The sequence below is a fragment of the Rana temporaria genome, chromosome 10 (assembly GCF_905171775.1).
Source record: "Rana temporaria chromosome 10, aRanTem1.1, whole genome shotgun sequence".
In the NCBI taxonomy this organism is placed as follows: domain Eukaryota; kingdom Metazoa; phylum Chordata; class Amphibia; order Anura; family Ranidae; genus Rana; species Rana temporaria.
In genome coordinates this window covers 59,607,712-59,632,279 of record NC_053498.1, presented here as the reverse complement: position 1 = coordinate 59,632,279, position 24,568 = coordinate 59,607,712, and the positions used below count along the sequence as shown (strand labels likewise).

The window sequence follows — 24,568 nt, the reverse complement described above, 5'->3', positions numbered from 1 at the left end:
TTGGTGGTACTAAGTAAGGAAAGCAAGCATATCCCTGAAGACGCACCTATACTTTAGTAGAACTAAAGGCAATACACCAAGTACATGAATGCCGTATTGACTGCTAAAGTTCACATGCTATATACTATAAGGCAGGATTCTGTAAAACCTCCATGCCAACTTATATATCCAGGGGGAGGGGGGAGAACTGTGTGCCCTACTTCTAACACAGGACAGCTTCAGAACAACAAGGAATAGCAGGAGGAAGAACAGAGTGTTCTCTCTACTCTGGGAGGCACATTGTTTTTTATATACCCGAAAGAAAACGCCTCTCAGTACAGGAGCTCAGCAATGGTGGCCACAGAATTCATCTCAGGACAGGTACTAAAAAAAGGGGGGGGCATTCCTCTCAGTAAGGGAGTTTAGCAACGCCCCCCCACATTCCTCTCAGTAAAGAGGGAGCCCAGTAACGGGGGCCCCCCCACATTCCTCTCAGTAAAGAGGGAGCCCAGTAACGGGGGCCCCCCCACATTCCTCAGTAAAGAGGGAGCCCAGTAACGGGCCCCCCCACATTCCTCTCAGTAAAGAGGGAGCTCAGCAACGGGGCCCCCCACATTCCTCCCAGCAAAGAGGGAGCCCAGCAACGGGGCCCCCCACATTCCTCCCAGCAAAGAGGGAGCCCAGCAACGGGGCCCCCCACATTCCTCCCAGCAAAGAGGGAGCCCAGCAACGGGGCACCCCCACATTCCTCAGTAAAGAGGGAGCCCAGTAACGGGGCCCCCCCACATTCCTCTCAGTAAAGAGGGAGCCCAGCAACGGGGCACCCCCACATTCCTCTCAGTAAAGAGGGAGCCCAGTAACGGGGCCCCCCCACATTCCTCCCAGCAAAGAGGGAGCCCAGCAACGGGGCCCCCCCACATTCCTCCCAGCAAAGAGGGAGCCCAGTAACGGGGCCCCCCCACATTCCTCCCAGCAAAGAGGGAGCCCAGCAACGGGGCACCCCCACATTCCTCTCAGTAAAGAGGGAGCCCAGAAACAGGGGCCCCCACATTCCTCTCAGTAAAGAGGGAGCCCAGTAACGGGGCCCCCACATTCCTCTCAGTAAAGAGGGAGCCCAGCAACGGGGCCCTCACATTCCTCTCAGTAAAGAGGGAGCCCAGCAACGGGGCCCTCACATTGCTCTGAGTAGAGGGAGCCCAGTAACTGGGGCCCCCCACATTCCTCTCAGTAAAGAGGGAGCCTATCAGTGTGTCCCCCACATTCCTCTCAGTAAAGAGGGAGCCTATCAGTGTGTCCCCCACATTCCTCTCAGTAAAGAGGGAGCCTATCAGTGTTTCCCCCACATTGCTCTCAGAATAGACGTGCTGTAACTCTATATGACACTCGTATCCCCGGCCATGGACGGATAAGAAGCGGTATTATAAGTCGGCGTTGCTGTGAGGAGCGGAGGGGGATGAGCCTGCTCCGTCCTCTCCATGTCCTTCCCCGGCTCTCACCCTTTCCCCTCCAGCCTCTGCTTCCTTCTTTTTTTCTTCTTGGCCGCCCCATCTTCCTTTCCTGAGCGCCCTCTTTCCAGGTATCGCTTCAAATACTCCGCCTTGGAAACCCCTGAAACCTTTCCTTCGTGCGCCGCCATCATGGCGTAGCCGGAAAATCTCAGACAAACACTTCCGGGTGAGCGGCTACTTCCGGTGTTGTGATGAGATGGGGGAGGGATGAAGTGGTGAAGTTCAGTGTGTGGGAGAAGTTCTTATTTTGGTGTCTATGTGAGACGATTTGACTCGGAAATACCGCTGTCTCTCACCACATATAATGTATACTCACAAGTCACATAATGTATACTCACAAGTCACATAATGTATACTCACAACTCACAAACATGGAAAGGGAAGACGTCTTCCTCAGCTCTCTTCTGACAGACACCCTCCTGTTGTGTCACCAGAGTGGGATCAGCATGCAGACAGTGAAGTCTACAAAGTCTGTACAGCAGCCCTGCAGGCTTGTTGTGGGTCAGAGATCTGCCAGCTCCTTCTTTCATGTCTTGTCTGCGGGCAAGTTCTGAAAGCAGAGGTCCTGGAGAATACAATGGTGGTAGTTTCAGTTTTTACTTTGCACAGCTATTTATCAAATGCATATTTTCAGGAAAAATACATTAAAATGAATTTGACTGCAAACACAATAATTTTAGATTATTTTTGGTAAAATAGGATTTATAATATAATATGTATAAGGTATAATGTGCTAGTATGCATTGTGAACACATTATGAATACCTTTGAACAAAGCCCTCCAGGGGCACACACACTGTCACCACTGACAGGGCTTCCATCTTCCCTGGTCTTCCTTCCAGGTTCACAGGCTCCGGCTGTATGAGTAGCCAGAACCACAATGACATCCCTCCAGAGCATGTGGGACGCTATGCTGGCTGCATCCAGTCTAAATATCTCCTAAATGATAAACATTTAGGAGATAGTCATTTTACCTACAGCCTTATAATAGGCTCACCTGTAGGTAAGTGGACTTCACTACCGCTTTAAAGTCATATTAACCACTTCAATACCAGGCACTTTTGCCCCTTCCTGCCCAGGACAATTTTCAGCTTTCAGCGCTGTCGTACTTTAAATGACAATTGCGCAGTCATGCAACACTGAACCCAAACTGAATTTTTATCATTTTTTCCCCACAAATAGAAATTTCTTTGGTGGTATTTGATCAGTATTTCTCAGTTTCTCCATGAAATTTTGTTTTCCCCTTTATTGACGGGCACTGATGAGGCGGCACTGATATGTAGAATTGATGGGCACTGATATGCAGCATTGATAGGTGGCACTGACAGGTGTGATGGGCACTGATGGACAGCGATGATGAGGTACTGATGTGTTACTGACAGGTGTTACTGCTGGGCACTGACAGACACTTTAATGGGCACTGATTGGCACTGTGGTGGGCACTGGCAGTCTTTTATTATGGGGACACTTCTGGGCACTGATTGGCACATCTGATGGGGTCTGTGCTGATAATCAATGTGCTGATTATCAGCACAGACCCCCCTGACAGGGAGAGACGTGATCTGCTCTCCCTGTCAGTGCAAATCGAGGAATGCCGTTTACAGGCACTTCCTGGTTCACGTGATGATCAGCTGTGATTGGTCACAGCTGATCACGTGGTAAGAAGCCTCTGGCAGAGGCTTCTTATCGCGATCGGAGATTACGCCACAGTCGCGTTCGCCGCATAGCGCACCCCGGCATGTTATCCTGCTGGACGTAATACGACGCCCAGCAGGATAACAGAACCACTTCCCGGACGTCAATATGTTATTGGCCAGGTGGGAAGTGGTTAAAGGTAATTTTTTTGTTTGTTAAATAAACATGTTATACTTACATTACTTTGCAATGCTTTTGCACAGAGCAGCCTTAATCCTCCTCTTCTCCAAGTGTCCCCATAGCAAGCCGCTTGGGAGCGAGCAAGCTTTGCTCACAAAATGGGGTTTGGCCCCACCCTCTGCTCCCTCCTTACTGGCTGTGATTGACAGCAGCGCTGGCCAATAGAAGGCAGAGACCCAGGAGAGCAGCCACTCTCATGCACATTGCTGGACTGCGATCGGCCTTTAGGTAAGTATTGGGGGGCTGTGGGGGGAGTTGCACACAGAAGGTTTTTTTACCTGAATACATAGAATGCATGAAAGTGCAATATCTTCAGCCCTTAAAACCATTTTATCCACTTGCTTACTGGGCACTTAACCGCCCCTCCCCCCCTGCCCAGACCAATTTTCAGATTTCAGCGCTAATGCACTTTGAATGACAATTGCGCGGTCATACAACACTGTACCCAAATGATTTTTTTTTTAAAAGACAGAATAAAAAAAAAAAATTATATTTTGTTATAACATTTTGCAAACAGGTAATTTTTCTCCTTGATTGATGTACGCTGATGAGGCTGCATTGATAGGCATCGATAAGGCGGCACTGAAAAGCATTGATAGGTGGCACTGGTGGGCACTGAGAAGTGGCACTAATAGGTGGCATTGATAGCTGGCAGTGATGGGAACTGATGGGTGCCAGTGATGGGCACTGGTAAGTTACACTGATAGGCAGCACTGCTTGGCACCAATGGTGGGCATTGATAGGTGGCACTCGTGGGCACTGTGGACACTGACAGGGGGTACGGATTGGCACAGATGAGGCAGATGTGCCTCCTTCCTCTTTGGGACCATTGTCCCTTGCACATCACGTGATCAGCTGTCATTGGCTGACAGCTGATCACGTGGTAAGGTGCCAGGATCAGCACCTTACTCGGATCTGTGATTACCCGAGTCTCAGTGACTCGGGTGATCACCGTGTGTGAGGAGCGTGCGAAGGGGAGGACATTTATTTACGGCCTCCTGGCACTTGGGATCCGTGCTGTGGCTGTCATTTGGCTATAGCGCCAACCCCTAGTGGGTAAAATTGTGCACAGGGGGTTAGATCCCCGGGCATTGAACAAGTCAATGCCGTTCACAATAGGCCTCCCTGGTGGATTCACACTGTCATCTATATACCTCCTGGTAGCATATTAATTCACGGGGTTTATTTTTAAACACAGCTTCTTCCTCCCAGTGTGCCATAAATAAATTGGCTACACTGGGAGCGAAGCGTGCCCCCATTGCTACCCCTCTCGTTTGTAAGAATTGTTTGCCATACCAAAAATAATTCTTTGATAGACAAAAGGTCAAACAATCCATCAAAAAATTCTGATGTCTTCTGGATAGGCCCGATGACTAGAGTTGAGCGGACACCTGGATGTTCGGGTTCGGGTCCGAACCCGAACTTTAAAAAAAGAAGTTCGGGTTCGGGAACCCGAACCCCATTGTAGTCAATGGGACACAGACTTTTAGAAAAAAAAAAATGCGCGGAGGTCCCCGCAAATTCAATAACCAGACCCTTTAGGTCTGGTATGGATATTAAGGGGAACCCCGCCGTCAATTTAAAACAAAAATGACGTGCGGTTCCCCCTAAATATCCATAACCAGACCCGTTATCCGAGCACGTTGACCTGGCCGGCCGCAGAAAAGAGGGGGGGACAGAGTGCGGCCCCCCCTCTCCTGAACCGCACCAGGCCACATGCCCTCAACATGGGGAGGATGTCCCCATGTTGATAGGGACAAGGGTCTCGTCCCCACAACCCTTGCCCGGTGGTTGTGGGGGTATGCGGGCGGGAGGCTTATCAGAATCTGGAAGACCCCTTTAACAAAGGGGACCCCCAGATCCTGACCCCCCCCTGTGTGAAATGGTAATGGGGTACACTGTACCCCTACCATTTCACGAAGGAAGTGTAAAGTCTTGTAAAAAAAACACACACACACACCGTAGAATAAAGTCCTTTATTAATAAAAAAAAAGAAAAAAACTCCAGCGGTGATAATCCACTCGTTCCCGGCTTCCTGCTTCAACGTTGTCCTGATCCTGCGACGGCTGCAGGTGATCTCCAGCGATGAGAAGATCCAGCGACGGGTGATCTCTGCTCCAGCGATGAGAAGATCCATTCATCCGGAGCGCAGCATCCCCGACCTCCTCTCACCGCTGGACACAGCCCAACGAATGACGCGCTGAAGCTGTGACATTACTTATATAGAGGAGGTAGGGCCACCCGTCACGTGACCCCGCACCCTCTGACGTACCCTCTGCTACGTCACTGGGTAAGCCCCGGCTTCCCTCTTCCTGGGCTTCCCCAGTGACGTAGCAGAGGGTGCGGTTCAGGAGAGGGGGCGCACTCTGTCCCCCCCTTTTTTCTGCGGCCGGCCAGGTCAACGTGCTCGGATAACGGGTCTGGTTATGGATATTTAGGGGGAACCGCACGTCATTTTTGTTTTAAATTGACGCCGGGGTTCCCCTTAATATCCATACCAGACCTAAAGGGTCTGGTTATTGAATTTGCGGGGACCTCCGCGCATTTTTTTTCCCAAACTCCGATCCCGGACCCAAACTTTTTCCAATTATTCGGGTCCGGGTTCGGGAAAAACCCAAAGTCCGTACCGAACCCGAACTTTACAGTTCGGGTTCGCTCAACCCTACTGATGACTCTAATGCCCACTTGACCGAAGATAGAGCGTCCTCATGGCTGAAAATCGTATACAACAAACTAACATCAGCCGTAATCAAGAGGCAAGTGGATGAGAAAGTCAAGGACTCCAGAATTTGTATGACATGCTTAAGAAATGTTGTATGACATGTCCTTAAGAAATGCTTCGGTTTTATTTACTAATGGCTGGAGGAAGGTGTCTATATATTGGACCAGTCTGGATGTGAACGAGTCAATGCCGTTCACAATAGGCCTCCCTGGTGGATTCACACTGTCCTTATGGACCTTTGGGAGGAAATAGATAATGGGTGTATGGCAAAAAAAGGGGGTCTAGGTGTTTTCTCCTTTCCACTAAATAGTGGAGCTCTCCATTATATTCAAGCATGGGGTCCTTTGCCATTATGCTATAAATATTGATGTCACTGAGAAGATTCTCCATTTCATTCTTATAGTAAGCTTTACTAAGTACCACCAGCCCCCCTTCTTTATCGGATGGTGGTATGACCAAATCCTTCCTGTCTATCAATGATTGAGTACCATTCTTAATATAGACCGGGTCATTGATCTTACAAACCTTTAATAATTCCAAGTCTTTCGCAACCATATTACTGAAATCCTCAAGATGTTTGGTATTAGTTTTAGGAGGGTTGAAGACGGATTTTTTCCGTAAGTTAGAGCAATGTCCCGGAACAACCGGTACACTCACCGTTCTAGTAGAGGGGGTATTCAGAAAGTATTTTTTAATGTTCAGAGTCCGAATACATTTTTTTTTTTTTTTAAATGTTTTTATTAATTTTCAATATGTAAATAAACATACAGTGGTTCAACAATCAAATTCAAGTCGAGTATTGTGATACATATACAATTAGTCAATTTCAATAAGGAGAAACAACAATTCTAGTCACTGAAAACAAATAACAGTGTATCATATTTTAGAGAGAAATGGAGTAGGGAAAGGGAAGAGAGGACAAGGAAAGGGGAAGAAGCTTATGAAATGAAGTGTGGCAGCAATAAAAAGAGTCAAATAAACACATAAAATACCATCTCGTGCGAAACTTGATGAAACTTATTCCATAAGGAACAGATGAAAGCCGGTGAGGTCAATTGATAGACAATAACTGAAATTCACTAGATTCTGTGAAGTTAGACCAGCATGCCCATTTTTTATTGAAACTGTTAGAGGAATCGTTCGATTGATGGATTAGGTTTTCCATATCTGCTATATGTTGAACTTTTTTTCTGCTCCATATATGGTGGGATTGCATTCTTATTAAGCCCTTTTGGAGAAAAATTCACAACCTAATTTCTAGTATTACTACCTACACCCCTGATTACACGGCTGAGCAATACTTACTGCATCTTTCTTCCCTACCCCATTCAACATATAAAAACTCAATTGTTTTACATCTCATAAATGCGGCCAGGCTTTGCATCCCAATTAAATGGTTGCAGTCCTCCCCCCCTACTATTTCTGATTGGATAAAAAAAGTTCAACATATAGCAGATACCGAATACATTTTTTAAGATTAACGTACGTTTGAAATTTGTTTAAATGAAGAGTAGGGGAAAATTTAAGACCCTTATAGAGTACTTTAATTTCCTCATCACTGAGGGGTGTGCCACTAAGATTATAAATACCTGCACCTACTGGGGTTTCACTCTTTTTAGTTCTCCTGCCTCCTCTCTTGCTTTTCTTTTTCTCAAGAGTGTCCCTTCCTGGGTTGGCTGCTGAAGGTGGGTACTCCGCCTTCCTCCAGGATTCAGGGGAATAAATGGAGCTCCCCTCCCTGTACCTCTCGTGGTCCCATGAAAATCCCCTCCTTCATGAGCACCACGATTAGCCAAGGGGGCAAAACAGTTATACATGGGTAATTGATTCCCATATTGTAACGGGACTGGTCCACTATTACCATAACCATCATGATAATTAGATGTAGAATAACTCTGATAATGGTTAGAACGATCCCCCCTATTCCCATATGAACCCTGATGTTCATTGGGATAAGTAGAATTGGACTGCTGGTTTTGGTATCCACCATGAGGGGTCATCACCTCTATATGGTGCATTATGCTCCCGATTTCTATAAGGTGATTGGTTGTAACCCCCCCCCCCTATTTGCCACGTCCTCTTTTATTTTTCCCCTTTTAGTAGAGGCTTCCTGAAAGTGGCCACCACTCTGGGGTGTTCCCATGACAGGATAGTCTAAATTATCATAAACATACACTCCATGTTCCCTCGGGACTGGGATTGGAGTATTGGTTCGTTGTATACGATTATCAGCCATGAGGACGCTCTATCTTGGGTCAAGTGGACATTAGAGTCATCAGGCCTATCCAGAAGACATCAGAATTTTTTGATAGATTGTTTGACCTTTTGTGTATCAAAGAATTATTTTTGGTATGGCAAACAATTCTTCTTACAAACGAGAGGGGTAGCAATGGGGGCACGCTTCGCTCCCAGTGTAGCCAATTTATTTATGGCACACTGAGAGGAAGAAGCTGTGTTTAAAAATAAACCCCTTGAATTAATATGCTACCAGGAGGTATATAGATGACCTCGTTATGATCTGGGATGGAGATAGAGTTAGTCTGGATCATTTTGCCTCCAGATTAAATGCAAATATCAAAAATATTGTTCTCACATGGAATATCAGTTCGGAGAGATTGGTCTTTCTGGATCTGGATCTTATGAGGGATGGTGATAAGATCTAGATGACTACTCATTTCAAGGCCACAGAACGGAATTCTTTTATTTCCACTGAGAGCTGTCACCATACCAAATGGCTGTGTAACATACCGAGAGGGAAATTTGTATGCCTGAGGCGAAAGTGTACTCAGGAAAGTGACTATATCTCTCAGTCGCAAACCTTATCGTCTAGATTTCTGGAGAAGGGATATGACAAGAGTCTGTTGGATAGTGAGATTCAAAAAGTTTGTAACCTTGATAGGAGGGTACTTGTTCCTAATGTACCTAAAACTGAACAGAATGATCGTATAGGAATACAGATGATTCTGGATTACAATATACAATACAGAAAATTTGAAAGGATTGTCCAGAAACACTGGCCAATCCTAAAACACGATAGGATCCTATTAATTCTGAAAATAAATAGAGTATTCAATTTTCTGACTGGCTTTCATGCATGCGGTGGGTGTCCGGCCTGCAGACAAGCCAAAAAGACTATTAAAAAACGTAAAGAATTTGTGGCAGCTACTACTGGGAAAAGTTATAAAATTAAGATCTGATTACTTGCCACACTACAGGAGTGGTGTATGCATTACAGTGTGAGTGCGGCCTTCAATATGTTGGGAGGACTTCCAGACCCCTTCATGCGAGGATTGGAGAGCACGTCACTAATATTAAAAAGAGCCTTGTCACGCATAATGTTTCAAAACACTTTCGGCTCTTCATAACCATAGCCCTGCTGGGCTGCAGTTTTGGGCGATCGAGAAGGTTGCGAACCATTGGCGTGGTGGTAATTTTATAAGGCAGCTTAGCCGGCGAGAATCTTTTTGGGTATATGAACTTAAGGTCGGGGTTCCTTTGGGGTTGAACGTTGAGTTCAACCTCAATTGTTTTATCTAAGACCATTAAGATATGCCCCCCCACAATTTTTCCTTCTGTTTTATTCTTTTGTTCATTTTATTTTATATTTATTCTTATTTTTATTATATGTTTTTTATCGTATATGCTGCGTGATATGTGTTTGTGTATACAGGTCAGGTGGTTGTGCTGATATCCATTCTATTTAAAACACTCTAGGGGTATTATCTCCTTATTTGGCCTTTAAATGTGTAGTAGAATTTTATATGGGGTTTTATTACTCTGGGGATGAGGTATCGGTCTGTTCCTTAAGTTATGGCTGTTGTTCATCTGAATGCCCATATATGACAACACTTTTTTCTGAGGAGTTCCCCTTTAATGTCCCCTTGATTCCAATCACCAGTATGGACCCATGAGGTCCTGTTATTTTGGGTCTGGGAGGCTATGTATATCGTTGTCTTCTGACCTTATTTATTTTAATGCCCAATATGCAACACCCTGTCAGGGCTGATGTGTGCTAATTAATGCACATATTTCCTGTCTAATTCTTGGCGGCGTCTTATGTCCCCATTATCCCGTCCCTTTCGGCCTGTGGCAGTTTACTTTAGGCAGGGGGGCTAGCTTTACATTGCTTTCCCACGCAGCGTCTTGTGAGCCGACGCGCTGGGATGCACCCTCCTCCCTCACATGATGCCATGATGCCGACGCAGTGGGCGGGGTGATGTCCGCGTCTCCAGCACATCATGTGACCACACATTATCATGTGATGGAATGACTGTGCCGTCCCCATGACGTGACTGTGGAGGGCGGTTAATTTCCCTTATGTGATCACCGCCATAGTGCTCTAGTGCATCAGTGATGAGGGCAGGTTAGTAAACAAGGAGGGAGTGTTGGCTAATCATAAGGCTTGTTGTATTTCCCAATGTGAATATCAGCCATTATCAGTAGCACCTGTAAAGGCAATCATTCGGTCGGGAGGGGGCAGGGCTTACATTTGACTGAACCAGGAACTGCATTTATTTATTGAGCAGTGACACACGGTCCCTTAATATACTTGCTGAGGAAGTCCTTACCAATGGACGATACGCATGCAGGGGGGGGGGGGCTATGTGATGTCAGGACAGCCACCTACCTGGTTCTTATCTGTATACTACATGTTCTCAATCTGTGCACTGGGATACAGTGCCTGTTTTCTGAGTAGCAAAAAAAAAAGTGTTTACCTATGGAGACCCCTATGTATGATCTTTACATGAATGTCTATGAGCATGTTTGGAGGCCATTAACAAACTGAGACGATAGTGTGAAGGATTATGTATGAATACAGCTTCTCATCTTTACATTTACCCTGGTTAAGGGAGTGTTTGCATAACCTGCTGTTTGTTCAGAGGTCCATTTGCTAAAGGTGAGCGGCTTGGATCTATGGTGGAGGAGAAACGGACGCACATTGATTGTTTTCAAGCACCCTGTCCACCACTTAAGGAGTTTTCCTACCTTGCTCTATATTGTCATCATCTTCTGGCCTCAGCATTCTACATCCTTGGACTTATTCATGTGTTTGCTTTAGTTTCTTAGCACTGCACTGCTTTTTTTCAAATTTATTCTGTACTCAAGGACTTTTTATATCGACCTCTTTGCGCCGTCTGATTTTCTTTATCTTTCTACAGACTCACCTGTGCGATCGGTGACAGGATCCACCAGCCCCAGAGGTTGATAGAGATTTCCAGGAGACCAGATGGACACCGGAGTCTCTAATCGTCAAAGGCCAGGCGCAATGTTATGACATCATGCCCGACCTCTGCATTCAAAAACAGTGACGCTTCGGCTGTGAAGCAGTGATTTTTTTTTTTTTTTTTATTCTTCCTAGCATAGTGGTGAGATATGGGGTTTTATTTACCCTATATCTCACTGTAATGCAGTCCTGTCATGCCATATTTATATTACAAGGGATGTTTACATTCCTTGTAATAGAAATAAAAGTGATCCAAATTTTTTTTTAAATTAAAAAAAAAAAAGTTATTTTTACAAGTTCCCCTGTCCCCGAAGCTAATGCATACATAAGCCCCACCCACATATGAAAACAGTGTTCGAGCCACACATTTAAGGCGCTGCCGTGAACGTTAGAACGAGAGCAATAATTCTAACCCTAGACCTCCTTTATAACTAAAAACATGCAACCAGTGTGTAAAAAAAAAAAAGTCACCTATGGGTATTTAAGTACCAAAGTTTGGCGCCATTCCACGAATGTGTGTAATCTATTTACTCAGCATAACTTCATCTTTCACATTATACAAAAAAAATAATGCCAACTTTACTGTTTTAAAAAAAAAAAAAAAAAAAAACTTGTATGAAACCTTTGTTTTTTTTTTTTAAAAACACGCATTTAAAAAATTGCTGCACAAATACCGTGCAAGATAAAAAGTTGCAATGACCGCCATTGTATTCTCTATGGTCTTTGCTAAAAAAAAAAAAAAAATACATAATGTTTGGGGGTTTTATGCAATTTTCTAGCAAAAAAAAAGATGATTTTTTTTACATGTAGGACCGAAGTGTCAGAATTCCCCTGGTCGTTAAGATAGAAGTCTGTTGTGGCTGAAGGCCACAGGCAGATCAGGAGAAGATGCTGTAGGGCAGGGATATGCAATTAGCGGACCTCCAGCTGTTGACAAACTACAAGTCCCATCATGCCTCTGGGTGTCATGATTGTGGCTGTCAGACTCTTGCTATGCCTCATGGGACTTGTAGTTCTGCAACAGCTGGAGGTCCACTAATTGCATATCTCTGCTGTAAGGGGAAGAGATAGAATCATACTTATGGCCTCTACAGTCAGAGCTAGAAATCAAATGTTCAATACCTATATGAAATCCTCCCATGATTGAGCATAGCATGGACTCTAGCAGGTGGACAAAATTCAAGGTTGTCAGGGTCAGGTACCTCAGAGGGCACACTGCATCAAATCCATTAGTAGAGGCAATTAGGAAAGTAGGGGTACAGAGCTAGGACTTAAACCTGAAACCCCTGCAGTGTCCGGCGATGACTTCCTGCTGAAGCACCTGGAATGCTGGACAGTTTCTTAGTCAATTCCTTGAATGATCTGGTCTTGAACCTTAAACCCTTTGCTCCTCCCATGAACTTCCAAATTTAAGCTAGGTCTCTACATTCCTTTTGGTCAGATTATTATGCTCTCTCCAGCCAATATCTCACTTTGGTCTCTCCTGCTGCTGCCGTCGTAGCTTCACTACCGACCTTTGGTTTGTTCCTCTAATGCAGTGTTTCCCAACTCCAGTCCTCAAGGCACACCAACAGGTCATGTTTTCAGGATTTCCCTCAGATGAAACGGCTGTGGTAATTACTAAGGCAGTGAAACTGATCAAATCACCTGTGCAAAATAATGGAAAGCCTGAAACCATGACCTGTTGGTGTGCCTTGAGGACTGGAGTTGGGAAACACTGCTCTAATACACTCCTGCTTATCCCAACCTGCTACCATACATTACTGACCTTTGGCTTGTCAACTGACTACACTTCTGCTTGATCCCTACCTGCTACTGAACCCTGGCCAGCCCCCCCCCCACTTATAGAGAATTGGGTTTTCTTTGCAAAGTAAAACTTCACAAAACGCAGACATTTCATGGCTGCAGGTTAGGGTCAAGCAGGTCTCTTAGTGGATGTTATTTTATATAAAAGTTTATAAATCTTGTTTGCTAGTACCAGTTTTTACTATTTTCCAGAACATTAAAAAGGTGCAACAGGTTGCTTGTGTTGTATAATGGCTCATTCCTTAAAACACACACACACACACACACACACACACACACACACAATTCTCATAAAGCTTCAACTTCATCTCCTAGTTATCCCCTGCACTGCCCAGTCAATACCTGAAGCCATATCACCTGCAACTATGGGAGCCATGTATGGCCATCCTATATTCAGGGTGAGAGTCGAGCAAGGGTGAGAGTCGAGCAAGGGTGAGAGTCGAGCAAGGGTGAGAGTCGAGCAAGGGTGAGAGTCGAGCAAGGGTGAGAGTCAGGAATTTATAAATGGCAAACCCCCTCCAATTGTGGAAACTAGCGGTGTTGCTAGACAGTACAGGTCAAGCCAAATAAAATGCATACACAGAAGTAAATTTACATTTTAAAGCATCACAGCTCTGTCAAACAAGCTTAAGGGTTTTTATTAACGAAAACAAATCTGAATGCACAAGCTTATGCCAAATTGCTGTGATAGTTCTGCATCATACTGCGGTGTATAATAACTCAAAAGTTTAAAAAAAGGTTACTTACTAGATGTTCCTTTCTGGAAAGCTTTAAAAGCCCATATTGAACTTTCAGTAAAAATCCACTAAACATATTTCAGGTATGAAAAAAAAAAAAAAAGTGTACAAAGTCTTATATCTTGCTTTATTTAGAAGGCAGTTTTAGCCTGGATAGAATAGCCTCCCCCTGTGGTGTCACTGCAGCAGTATGTACCTCTTGCTGAGTACAGATAGAACTCTCCAAGCAGCAGGAGCTTTGCCGGTTGCAGTCTAAGGTCTCACGCAGCAGTGGGCATGTTGGAAAGATTTTTGCATAGCTTTTGTTTTGATGCAGCCAAAATGTATTTACATTAAAACTATAAAGTTCAATTTGGTTTGAATTGCACAAACACATGTATAAATTAGAATGACATGGCTATCACAGGTACCGGGAGCTGCAACAGATGTACTTAATGGCACTGGAATTATTCAATATCCACATCTATTTTACTTGTTTAGGCCAATGTACAACTTTCCTCAGAAATGCCAAGTTGCTTTGCGTGTCAGTAAAGTAAACAAATTTTCCTCTACACTTAAAGGTAAGACCATGCTGCTGTTATCTACAGCTGTAACAGTTCAACGCTGTAGTTGAAAATAATTTAAAGAAATAGAACCATATGGTGCCAAACATCAACTTTACGTAAATAACCAATACTGACCTTTTAGAATTCAAAATAAGCCCAGCTCTGTTGGGTTTCATAAATATGAGAAAAAGGATTACTAATTTTTTAAATTTTCTCCATGGTTTAAAATAAATGCGAACGAGTTCTACATTCTAAGAGCACACAAATTAAAAGGATGATTTTTCAGCACATAAATTGTTATAAATGCATCCTCTGCTGGGCTGTAGGAGTCACTGCCAAATCTCTTAACATAACATTTTGGGCGTCACAAACAATTTTTTTCCCCCCATGGACATCTGCTGTACATTTGGACATAGAGGTAGAGACTGGTACACATCTAGTCCAACTGGAAAGGTCATTGTAGTAAATGTCCTTGAGATACTACCGATTTCCCCCCTCCTGGGTTTCAGCATTGTGTGCGACATCTAGGAGCGGTGACTCGTCAGTCTCTTCATAGTCTTCTGTTTTCATATCATTGAGGCCAAGATCTTCATTCTGATCAAATGATCGTTTATACTTCTCCACCGTCATTTCTGGATCTTGCTCTGGTGCATAGACATTCTGCAAGAGAAGAGGAAAATACCCAATCCACATGGGGAAATAGAGGCTCCTTGCAGAGCAGACCTTTTAGTACACAAGAACCATTTTGCCAGGTCCTTTTCTTAACATTCCTATAGTGGCCACCAAACTGCAGCCCTTTCACAGAAACAAAATGGGGCTGTGGCTTTAACCACTTAAGCCCCGGACCAAAATGCTGCCAAGGACCCAGCCAAGTTTTGCGATTCGGCACTGCGTCGCTTTAACAGACAATTGCGCGGTCGTGCGACGTGGCTCCCAAACAAAATTGGCGTCCTTTTTTCCCCCACAAATAGAGCTTTCTTTTGGTGGTGTTTGATCACCTCTGCGGTTTTTATTTTTTGCGCTATAAACAAAAATAGAGCGAAAAATTTGGTAAAAAAAAGCAATATTTTTTACTTGTTGCTATAATAAATATCCCCCAAAAATATATATATATATAAAAAACAAAAAACAAAAAAAAAAAAAACACTTTTTCCCCCTCAGTTTAGGCCGATCCGTAATCTACCTATTTTTGGTAAAAAAAAAAAAACACACAAACACACAATAAGCCTTTATCGGTTTGCGCAACATTTATAGCGTTTACAAAATAGGGGATAGTTTTTATTGCATTATGATTTATTTTTACTACTTATGGCGGCGATCAGCGATTTTTTTCGTGACTGCGACATTATGGCGGACACGTCGGACAATTTTGACACATTTTTGGGACCAGTCATTTTCACAGCAAAAAATGCATTTAAAATGCATTGTTTACTGTGAAAAAGACAGTTGCAGTTTGGGAGTTAACCACAGGGGGCGCTGATGGGGTTATGTGTGACCTCATGTGTGTTTACAACTGTAGGGAGGGGGGTGTGGCTGTAGGTGTGACGTCATCGATTATGTATCCCTATAAAAGGGATCACATGATCGATGACGCCGCCACAGTGACGAACGGGGAAGGTGTGTTTACAGCAGCTCTCCCCGTTCTTCAGCTCCGGAGACCGATCGCGGGACTCCAGCGGCGATCAGGTCCGCTGGTCCCGCAGCTTCGGACCCACGGCTGGACAATAGCACAGCACGTACATGTGCCCAGCCGTGCCATTCTGCCAACGTATATGTGCAGGAGGCAGTCCTTAAGTGGTTACAAAAAAAAAAAAAATGTGGACACTAGTCTATGCAGCTCCAAGTGGGACCCACACTGTGGATATTGCTGGATTAGGGCTGAAGATAATATTTATTGAAGTTGGCCTTCTCTCAAATGTACAAAGTAAAGCAGACCTTTAGCAAAAAGTTAGTTGTCCTTTAAGCTTGTCTTTTGTGGTTCTTAGTAGGGTTTCTATACGCGTTTATCAAAATATTTCAGATGCTTTCTATAATCTTCAAACAATGTTTATACTCAAAAAAAAAAAAAAAAAAAAAAAAAAAAGCAGAACAAAACCCCTAAACCAAATGTGCCACTTCATTAATTGGTCACTATACAGCATGCATCACTAACTTTTTTTTTTTTATATTTTGTCTGAATCGCAAAAAAAAAATAAAAACACAACTTTCAAACAAAGTAAAATGGTGACTGGCTTGGAGATAGAATACAGAAGGTAAAATAAGAACTTCTCTTGTGCATCATTGGGTCATTGATGTATTAAAAAAAAAAAAAGAAAAAGAAAATGCACAACATAGCCAGGTTTTATCAATCTGTGTATGGGTAGGTGATGTACCAGTCTGATAGTGTTTGGAAGTTTACCTGAAGGTAGCTGTTTCCAGCTGCATCATCCAATATAAAATGAACTCTCATCTGGCCTTCTAGGATCTGTAAGCAAAAACAGACAAACTTCAGTTTGAACAAAATGACAGCAAGTTATACACACACACACACACACACACACACATTTCTTGCTTAGAGACTGAAGGCACTCCTGTCCAGTCACATGATCTCCCCAGAGGCTGGCTTCAGCAGAGAGGAGCGCTCACCAACAGCTGCAGTGCCTATTCAGTGATGTCACACAGCAGGGCCGGAGTGGGACTCCTTTTCAGCCCTGGAGTTTCATGCCTTAGACCAGCCCACTTTAGTTCACGACTATTAAAATAATGTAATTAAAACCTCAAAATATAAGTTTGCAATGGCGCACTGTTCTCTACAGCCTGTAATTCATAGTATTTTCAAAAAATATTTCCACACGGACCTGTCCCGCATACACGGACCTGTCCCACTGACCTGAATATGATTTTTTCAAGAACAGAACAGGAGATCTTTTTTTAAATATTACTTACCTATATGAAGAGCTTTTACAAGTAATATCATTTAAAAAAAGATCAGTAACAGCTCCACACAGTGCACTGACCCACTTTAGCAGCCTCAGCCTTGGTGTGCGGTCACAGCAGGGCAGGCACTGGCAGTCAGAGAGGAGCCGAGGAGAGCCACCTGAGTGGGGATGTGGTGACGCGGCCAAATTGTAATTCCCGCCGTGGAGCCTGCAGCGCCTATGAATGACGTCACACGTCCCACCATTGGCGCTGCAGGCTCCAGAAGGCAGGGCAGCATCCGATCACATTGTTAGCCCCGAGCCGAGCGTCTGGGAGTCAGGAACAATCTGATGCCGAAAGTGGCCGAGATACCTTCGGCATCAGGTCCTGACTCCCAGACGCTGGGCTCGGGGGCCAACAATGTGATCGGATGGCATATTTCACCGGCCCGCAACCCGACCAGCCCACCGGGATACTTCCCAGTTCTCCCGATTGGCCAATCCGGGCCTGTCACACAGGCTTACTTCAGGGCATCCATTGTTGGATATCCCTCCTCTACATTGAAGCTGGGAGCCATTTATGCAACTGGACCGGAGTGCCCTCAGAATAAGTATAAACACATTTCCTTTACAGAGTAGTTCGTATAGCACTTAGAATGAGGGTTGAAGCAGGTTTGAGCCTGGGCTCAGAGGGGATTTGTGAGGGAAAAACCTTCGATATGTGGGGGTGTCCAGGACCAGACCGAAATATTCAAAATGCAAAAAGGCTAGAGAGCAGGTTTTTGAAACAACCAGACAAATGAATAACTGTAGCATCTAGATTGTCCTGTACAAGTTTTCAGATAGCTGGGAGAGGAGTCCTTCAGGAGAAGGTCATCCACATAACCTGTGACCTGGGTGCCCCGAGTTCTACAGGGCAAGAACTCTCCAAGACTCTCGGCACAAGAGATAGGTAAAAGTTCAGTGTGCCACTGCGAAGCACAGAAACCACTCAGAGGAAGATAATTGGGGATATACAGATAGGCTTTTCCACATTAGCAAGCATGTTACGGGAAGCTCCCTCTTCAAATACTGTATTTATCTGAAAACGGAGGGTAAACAGTGCCTGCGCGTTATACGCTGATATGTTTAATCAACTGTATTTGTGCATTGGTCTTTCAAATACAAAAAAATAACCCCTAAAACTGTAAAGTTGGCAAAATTTTTGTGTATAATGTGAAAGATGTTAAGCCGCGAGAATCGTGATCTTTATTCTAAGCAAAAAATAAAAAAATCGTGATTCTTATTTTAGCCAGAATCATGCCGCTCTACTGTGGAGTGCGCTCATGGAGTAGGGCAAGTGTGTCCAGAAGGGGATTGCAGTAGCTGGGTGTAAACCATCCTGTAACGAAGCCTCATGGTGAAAGAGTACCTTATGAAAAGGGCTTTAGGTGAAGTGGTGGTAAAATGTGCGAAGTCACACTTTGTTATTCACCCGAGACTAACCTCTGAGTGGCTGAGTTTTAGCACCAAATCTGAAAACTTTACACCAAAGGGAATACAAATTCAAATATAGACAGTCTTTTACAGCAACAGTCAGATACAGGCCAAGTTTTGTGTGTGGGGATAGAGTGTTATGGAAAATCTACCCTTAGGAGGCGAGGGGCCAAAGTATTAAACTCTTACCAGAACTAAAGAATACAAGGATTAGATTTATTCATATATTCCAAACAAAAAAAAGAGGAGGGAGTAGGAACCCAGAGAAGTAGACAGCATTGCTGCAACCAAGGTTGGTATCAAGTAGCTAAATATGCAATGCACTGAAAGGAATGCAAAAGTATCCCTTAAACAGGAAAAATGCGACATAAAATATATGAAAAGATGTACAAAAGTAGAGCTGCGCGATTAATCGCGAAAAGAACGCAATCTCGATTCACCCCAACACCCCCATCCCCCACGATCTCCAGGCCGGAAAGTCCCCTGGCTTCGGCCTAGCTCCGGAGCGGTGGCCATCTTTGTACACCCGGCGGCAGCTGACTCGTCAGGAAATTACGTTTCGTTGCCGCCATCTTGCTCCACCCCACACTCCTGCACAGTAATGTTAGCGAGAAGGGGGCAAGCAGACATCTTGTTACACCCAAAGTTTTAAATTTCAGTTATTTTCAAACACAAAAATTTCTCACTTCCTGATTCTCCTCAGTAAGCTTTCCACCATCATCCGAGCGGTGGAAAGTCATTTAGAACAGCTTACTGAACACCTTACTGAGGAGGAACAGGAAGTGAGAAATTCAGACAAAGAAAAAAAACATTTAGAAGGGAAATTGAAGGAAAAGGTAAGTGAACCAACAATGCACTAGCTTAAAGGAACCTATTTAGAAAATAAAAAATTAACCTTTACAACCCCTTTAAATATTTTTTTTTAAAGCGTCGCCTATGGAGATTTTTTAATTACCGCAATTTGTCACCATTCCACAAGTGTGTGCAATTGTAAAGCGTGACATGTTGGTATCCATTTACTCAGCATATCATTCACAATATGCCAAAACTAAATTTGGGCCAACTTTCCAGTTAATTTTATTTTTATAAATTTAATTGAAGCAATATTTTTGGTAAAAAATACACCTTTGAAAGACTGCTGCGCAAACAGTGCGACATAAAATATTGCAACGGCCACCATTTTATCCTCTAGGGAGATCTATCTAATGTTTGGGGTTCCAAGTAATTTGCTAGCAAAAAACAAAAAACAAAATACTGATTTTAAAAACTTGTAAGGCAACAAGCGTCAGAAATAGACCTGGTCTTGAAGTGGTTAAAGGAATAAAATTGATCTGCCTCAAGCAAACTGACCATAATAAAAAAGTACCTGATCAATTTTCTTGCCAAATGCCTGCAGCTTTTCCATCCTATCCGATGTACAGCTGTCACCGAGGGTGAAAGGGTTCTTGCAAACAACCTACAGACAAAATCCATTTATTCACAAAAAATATTCAACACTGATTTCATGGATGATATATCTGAGTATAAGTAATGAAGAGGGATGAATGTACCAAATCTCGGATGTCTTTCAAGAGTCCCTCCAGAGTTGTGAATTTTCCTCCCAAAGCTCCCATTCCTATTTCAAATTCTAGCTCTGGGATACTAATACTGCAGGTTTCAGACTGTGGAGATAAATACAGTACATTATTTTCAAGCTCTTTAATTATAGATGTTAAAAACACATAACTACAACTACCGTTAACCACTTGGTGACTGAGGTTAAAACAAATGCGAAAGGGGTTGTAAAGGTACCATTTTTTTCCTAAATAGCTTCCTTTACCTTAGTGCAGTCCTCCTTCACTTACCTCATCCTTCAATTTTGCTTTGAAATGTCCTTATTTCTTCTGAGAAATCCTCACTTCCGGTTCTTCTGTCTGTAACTCCACACAGTAATGCAAGGCTTTCTTCCTGGTGTGGAGTGTCGTGCTCAGCCCCTCCCTTGGTTTACAGGAGAGTCAGGAAGCCCACTAACACACAGCTCCTTTCTAGACGTAGAGAGCGTCCTGACTCTCCTGTAGTCCGAGGGGGTGAGCACAACACTCCACCCCAGGGAGAAAGCCTTGCATTACTGTGTGTAGTTACAGACAGAAAAACATGAAGTGAGGATTTCTCAGAAGAAATAAGGACATTTCAAAGAAAAATTGAAGGATTAGGTAAGTGAAGGAGGACTGCACTAAGGTAAAGGAAGCTATTTAGGAAGGAAAATCAATAAAAATATTGTACCTTTACAACCCCTTTAATGCCTAAACACAATTCTGCACCTCTCGCTCAGGAAAAAAAAAAAAAAAAAAAAAAAAAACATACACACACACACTAAGTGATACACATGTGATAAGTTTTAAGTTTGTACACATAGGTCTCAAACAATAGTGTGAAACACCCCACACCAATTATTTAATATTTTAAATAATGTTTAGTACTGGTTGACTACTTCCCTTTCCCCTACTTAAAGTACCTACCAAAATACCAAATATATTTTGACATACCCAGAAAAGTAGTATTTACATTTTTATCATTACGTTCAAAGTTTTGTAACGCACACTTAGGACCGGTTCACACATTCCCGCACAGGAACGCGATGGGCTAAATTTTCAGCACACAAAATAGTGCATGCACTACTTATTAAAATGCACCAATCGGATTACATGGTACAAGAGTACCATGCGATCTGGTGAGGGAAGATGCACTGCGTTTGCAACCTTTGTTTGGGCTGTTCATTTTCCAACGATACTCGCTGCGGTCCCAGATGGAATGAGTTTTGCATGCCGTCTGAATCGCAAAGAAATGCATGGCATGGTGTGAACCGGCCCTTAGGTCACTTTACAATATGATCATACATACCTTTAAAACATCCCTGGTAAGGTCAGATGGATCAGTGATATGAAGTGTAATTTTTGTGCCAAGAGATTCAATGGCACCTCCTGATTTTACCTGAAATAAATAAGCATCAACATTTACTAAAGCCTTCTTCTGCTTCTTTTTTCAGGTTTTCACTGGTGTAGCACTTTAACCCCTTGCTTCTATAGCAGTTTTTGCACACATTAAAAATTGTAGGCCTTAGGATTAACTTAAAACCCCCAAAAAGCATAGCAGAGAACATGCAGAATAAAATGGTGGCACTTTCCCAATTATTTTTTTTTTTTAGTTCTCACAATATTAGTGCAATGTTTTACTAAGCTCAAATATTCAGTAAAAGATCCAAATACTACATTTCATTGCAAATGAAAGAGATTACTCAATTGTAGAAGAAATATAAAAATAAAAGCGCCTTTATGCAACAGCATTTTTATATTAGAGGTCGACCGATATATCGGCCAATATTTGGTGTTTAATTAAATTGACATCGGCCGATTTTGCTGGGAAAGAAAGCCGATATTTCAGCGTGATTAAACTTCAGCATGACTTGCTAAAAAGCTTCTGTAATAGAAGTCAATGCAAGTTGCCTGAGAAAATTCCCCTGAAACCAACTTCTCCCTCCTGGGCAGCCTGCCAAGTCGGAGATAAGAATACAATGTTTCAACTTCAATGAACTGAAGAAGTTCAGTTTAACCATTTAAAGACTAAATCTTTTTTGACACTTGTTGCTTACAAGTAAAAATCCTGTATTTTCTGCTAGAAAATCACTTAGAACCGCCAAACATTATATATTTTTTATAGCAGAGACCCTAGGAAATAAAATAGCAATTGTTGCAATATTTTATGTCACACGGTATTTGCACAGCGGTCTATCAAATGCATTTTTTTGGGGGGGAAAAAAATACACTTTAACGAATTTAAAAAAAAAAACGAAACAGTAAAGTCAGCCCGTTTTTTTTTTTTTTAGTCCAAAAAGTTTTGATTACCTGTTTGTGTATTTAAGATAGATATATTTTTTTTAATCTAAATTATACATACAAGTGCACTGATTGGAGGCTTGTTGTGTTTAAATGCAAGACATTTTCTGTATCACTTATTACTTAGAGTAATAATGGAACTTCCGCTTTTCCAAATCCTCCCCCCCTCCGGTGTCACATTTGGTACCTTTCAGGGGGGAGGAGGGAGCAGATACCTGTTTAATCCAGGTATTTGCTCCCTCTTCCGGGCATAGATCACTGTGGTGACCTACGCCACACCTGGAGCCTACTACGCCCCCCCCCCCGCTGTCTTCTCGGAGACGCATAGGTCCCAGAAGACAGCAGGGACCAGTGGGATCGCGCATGCACAGTAGGGAACCAGAAAGTGAAGCTGCAAGGCTTCACTTCCTGATTCCCTTACCGAAGATGGCGGCGGCAGCAGCACCCGAGGGAGAAATCGACTTCGGGTGCAGACATCACGTGCGCCCAGGACAGGTAAGTGTCCATATATTAAAAGTCAACAGCTACAGTATTTGTAGCTGCTGACTTAATTTTTTTTTTTCCAGCGGAACTCCGCTGCTTTCACACTGGACTGTCATTCTAGTGGCGCGATTTGGCTGCTAGCGGGGCGCTTATATCACAGCTAGCGGGCCGATGAAGGGGTTAAATGCTCTCGTGTAGCGCCACTGCAGAAGTGCTTTGCAGGCTCTTCTGCAGCGGTGCCATTCATTTCAATGGGCAGGAGTGGTGGAGGAGGAGCAGTATACACCGCTCCAAAGTTGCTGCTTGCACCGCCTCAGTGTGAAAGCACTCAGGCTTTTACACTGAGACTGCAGGGGAGCCGTTTTTGCAGGCACTTTACAGGCGCTATTTTTAAGCCCAAAAGCGCATGAAAATTACCCCAGTGTGAAAGGGGTCTAACTGTTAGATTTTATGAGATGAAGGGGGGGCGGGGGGGGAAAATCGGCATCATATGTCGGCTGCCGCAATTTCTAAGTATCGGCATCGGCCAGAGAAAAACCCCATATCGGTCGACCTCTAATTTTTATTGTGACAGCTTCTACTTACCGAGACATTTGGGGTCTTTCCTGCATGCCACTTAAAACGGTCAGAGTGCAGAGCTTGGGAAACCCAATGTATTTATATCTATCCCCTATAAACCCCACTGCTGCCAATAGGACATTTTAGTGGCAAAAAAAGGGTTCAATACAAGTATAATCAAGCAGCTACAAAATGACATGACTACATTCATAACCTGTTGCAAATTAACAAGCTATGCAATCACAGGTTACAAAACAAAGTTGGCTGGTAGCAATGCTCCAAATGCACTCTGTCCTAAGCAAATGACCAGATCTATAGATTTTAAATGAAAAAAGCTTACCTCATTTGTTCGATGGCCACAAGCATCACAGTTTGTGGCCATGATAATAACTTCCTTGAAATGTGGGATTTCTAGCATTCTGTCAAGGAGGATAAAATTGGATATACACAAAGCCATCTTCTCATTTTCAATCATAACACCTTTTACAGAGGAAAAAAAAAAAAAAAAAAAAAAAAAAGCTTCCGCCCCCTCCACAGCCCAGTGATCGTTGGAGGGTGGCAGAGGCACCAGCACTATGCAGGCTGAAGGCAGAACCGAGTGATCTGCCATGTTTGATCGCTCAGTTCTCAGTCCTAGAGCCAGCAGTGGACTGACGCTGCATCCACCTAGGGGAGTGTTACTTTTCTAAACCCATGCTATTTTAAAACAAAAGCATTATATAAATCATACTCGGAAGTCAAAACATCACTGCTTCTCACAGTTGACTCATCCATCTGGAAAAAGAAATATCACACCTAACGGATCAGTAAATATGATGAACTGGTCAAAACATTTGGTGGGCCCTTGCAGCAAGGTGAGAGCATACTAATAATAATAAAAAATTAAA

The 24,568-nt window shown here is 43.4% G+C and overlaps 2 protein-coding genes across 5 annotated transcripts in view; both read right to left on the bottom strand.

Annotated features, from left to right (window-relative positions):
• The window catches only part of BUD13 (BUD13 homolog), a 54,956-nt gene extending 53,258 nt beyond the window's left edge, over positions 1-1,698 (bottom strand). For all 4 annotated transcript variants that reach the window (XM_040325368.1, XM_040325369.1, XM_040325371.1 and 1 more), the window contains exon 1: positions 1,476-1,698. In XM_040325368.1, the coding sequence (XP_040181302.1) occupies positions 1,476-1,618 (143 nt within the window). In that variant the 5' untranslated portion in view covers positions 1,619-1,698. The remainder of the gene's footprint in view (positions 1-1,475) is intronic.
• A 12,037-nt stretch (positions 1,699-13,735) lies between these two features.
• The window catches only part of ZPR1 (ZPR1 zinc finger), a 28,947-nt gene continuing 18,114 nt past the window's right edge, over positions 13,736-24,568 (bottom strand). Inside the window, exons 9-14 of the mRNA XM_040325367.1 lie at positions 24,022-24,092; positions 21,649-21,738; positions 20,319-20,429; positions 20,135-20,224; positions 16,794-16,859; positions 13,736-15,055 (exon numbers count right to left, since the gene is read on the bottom strand). Of these exons, the coding sequence (XP_040181301.1) occupies positions 14,876-15,055; positions 16,794-16,859; positions 20,135-20,224; positions 20,319-20,429; positions 21,649-21,738; positions 24,022-24,092 (608 nt within the window). The 3' untranslated portion in view covers positions 13,736-14,875. The remainder of the gene's footprint in view (positions 15,056-16,793; positions 16,860-20,134; positions 20,225-20,318; positions 20,430-21,648; positions 21,739-24,021; positions 24,093-24,568) is intronic.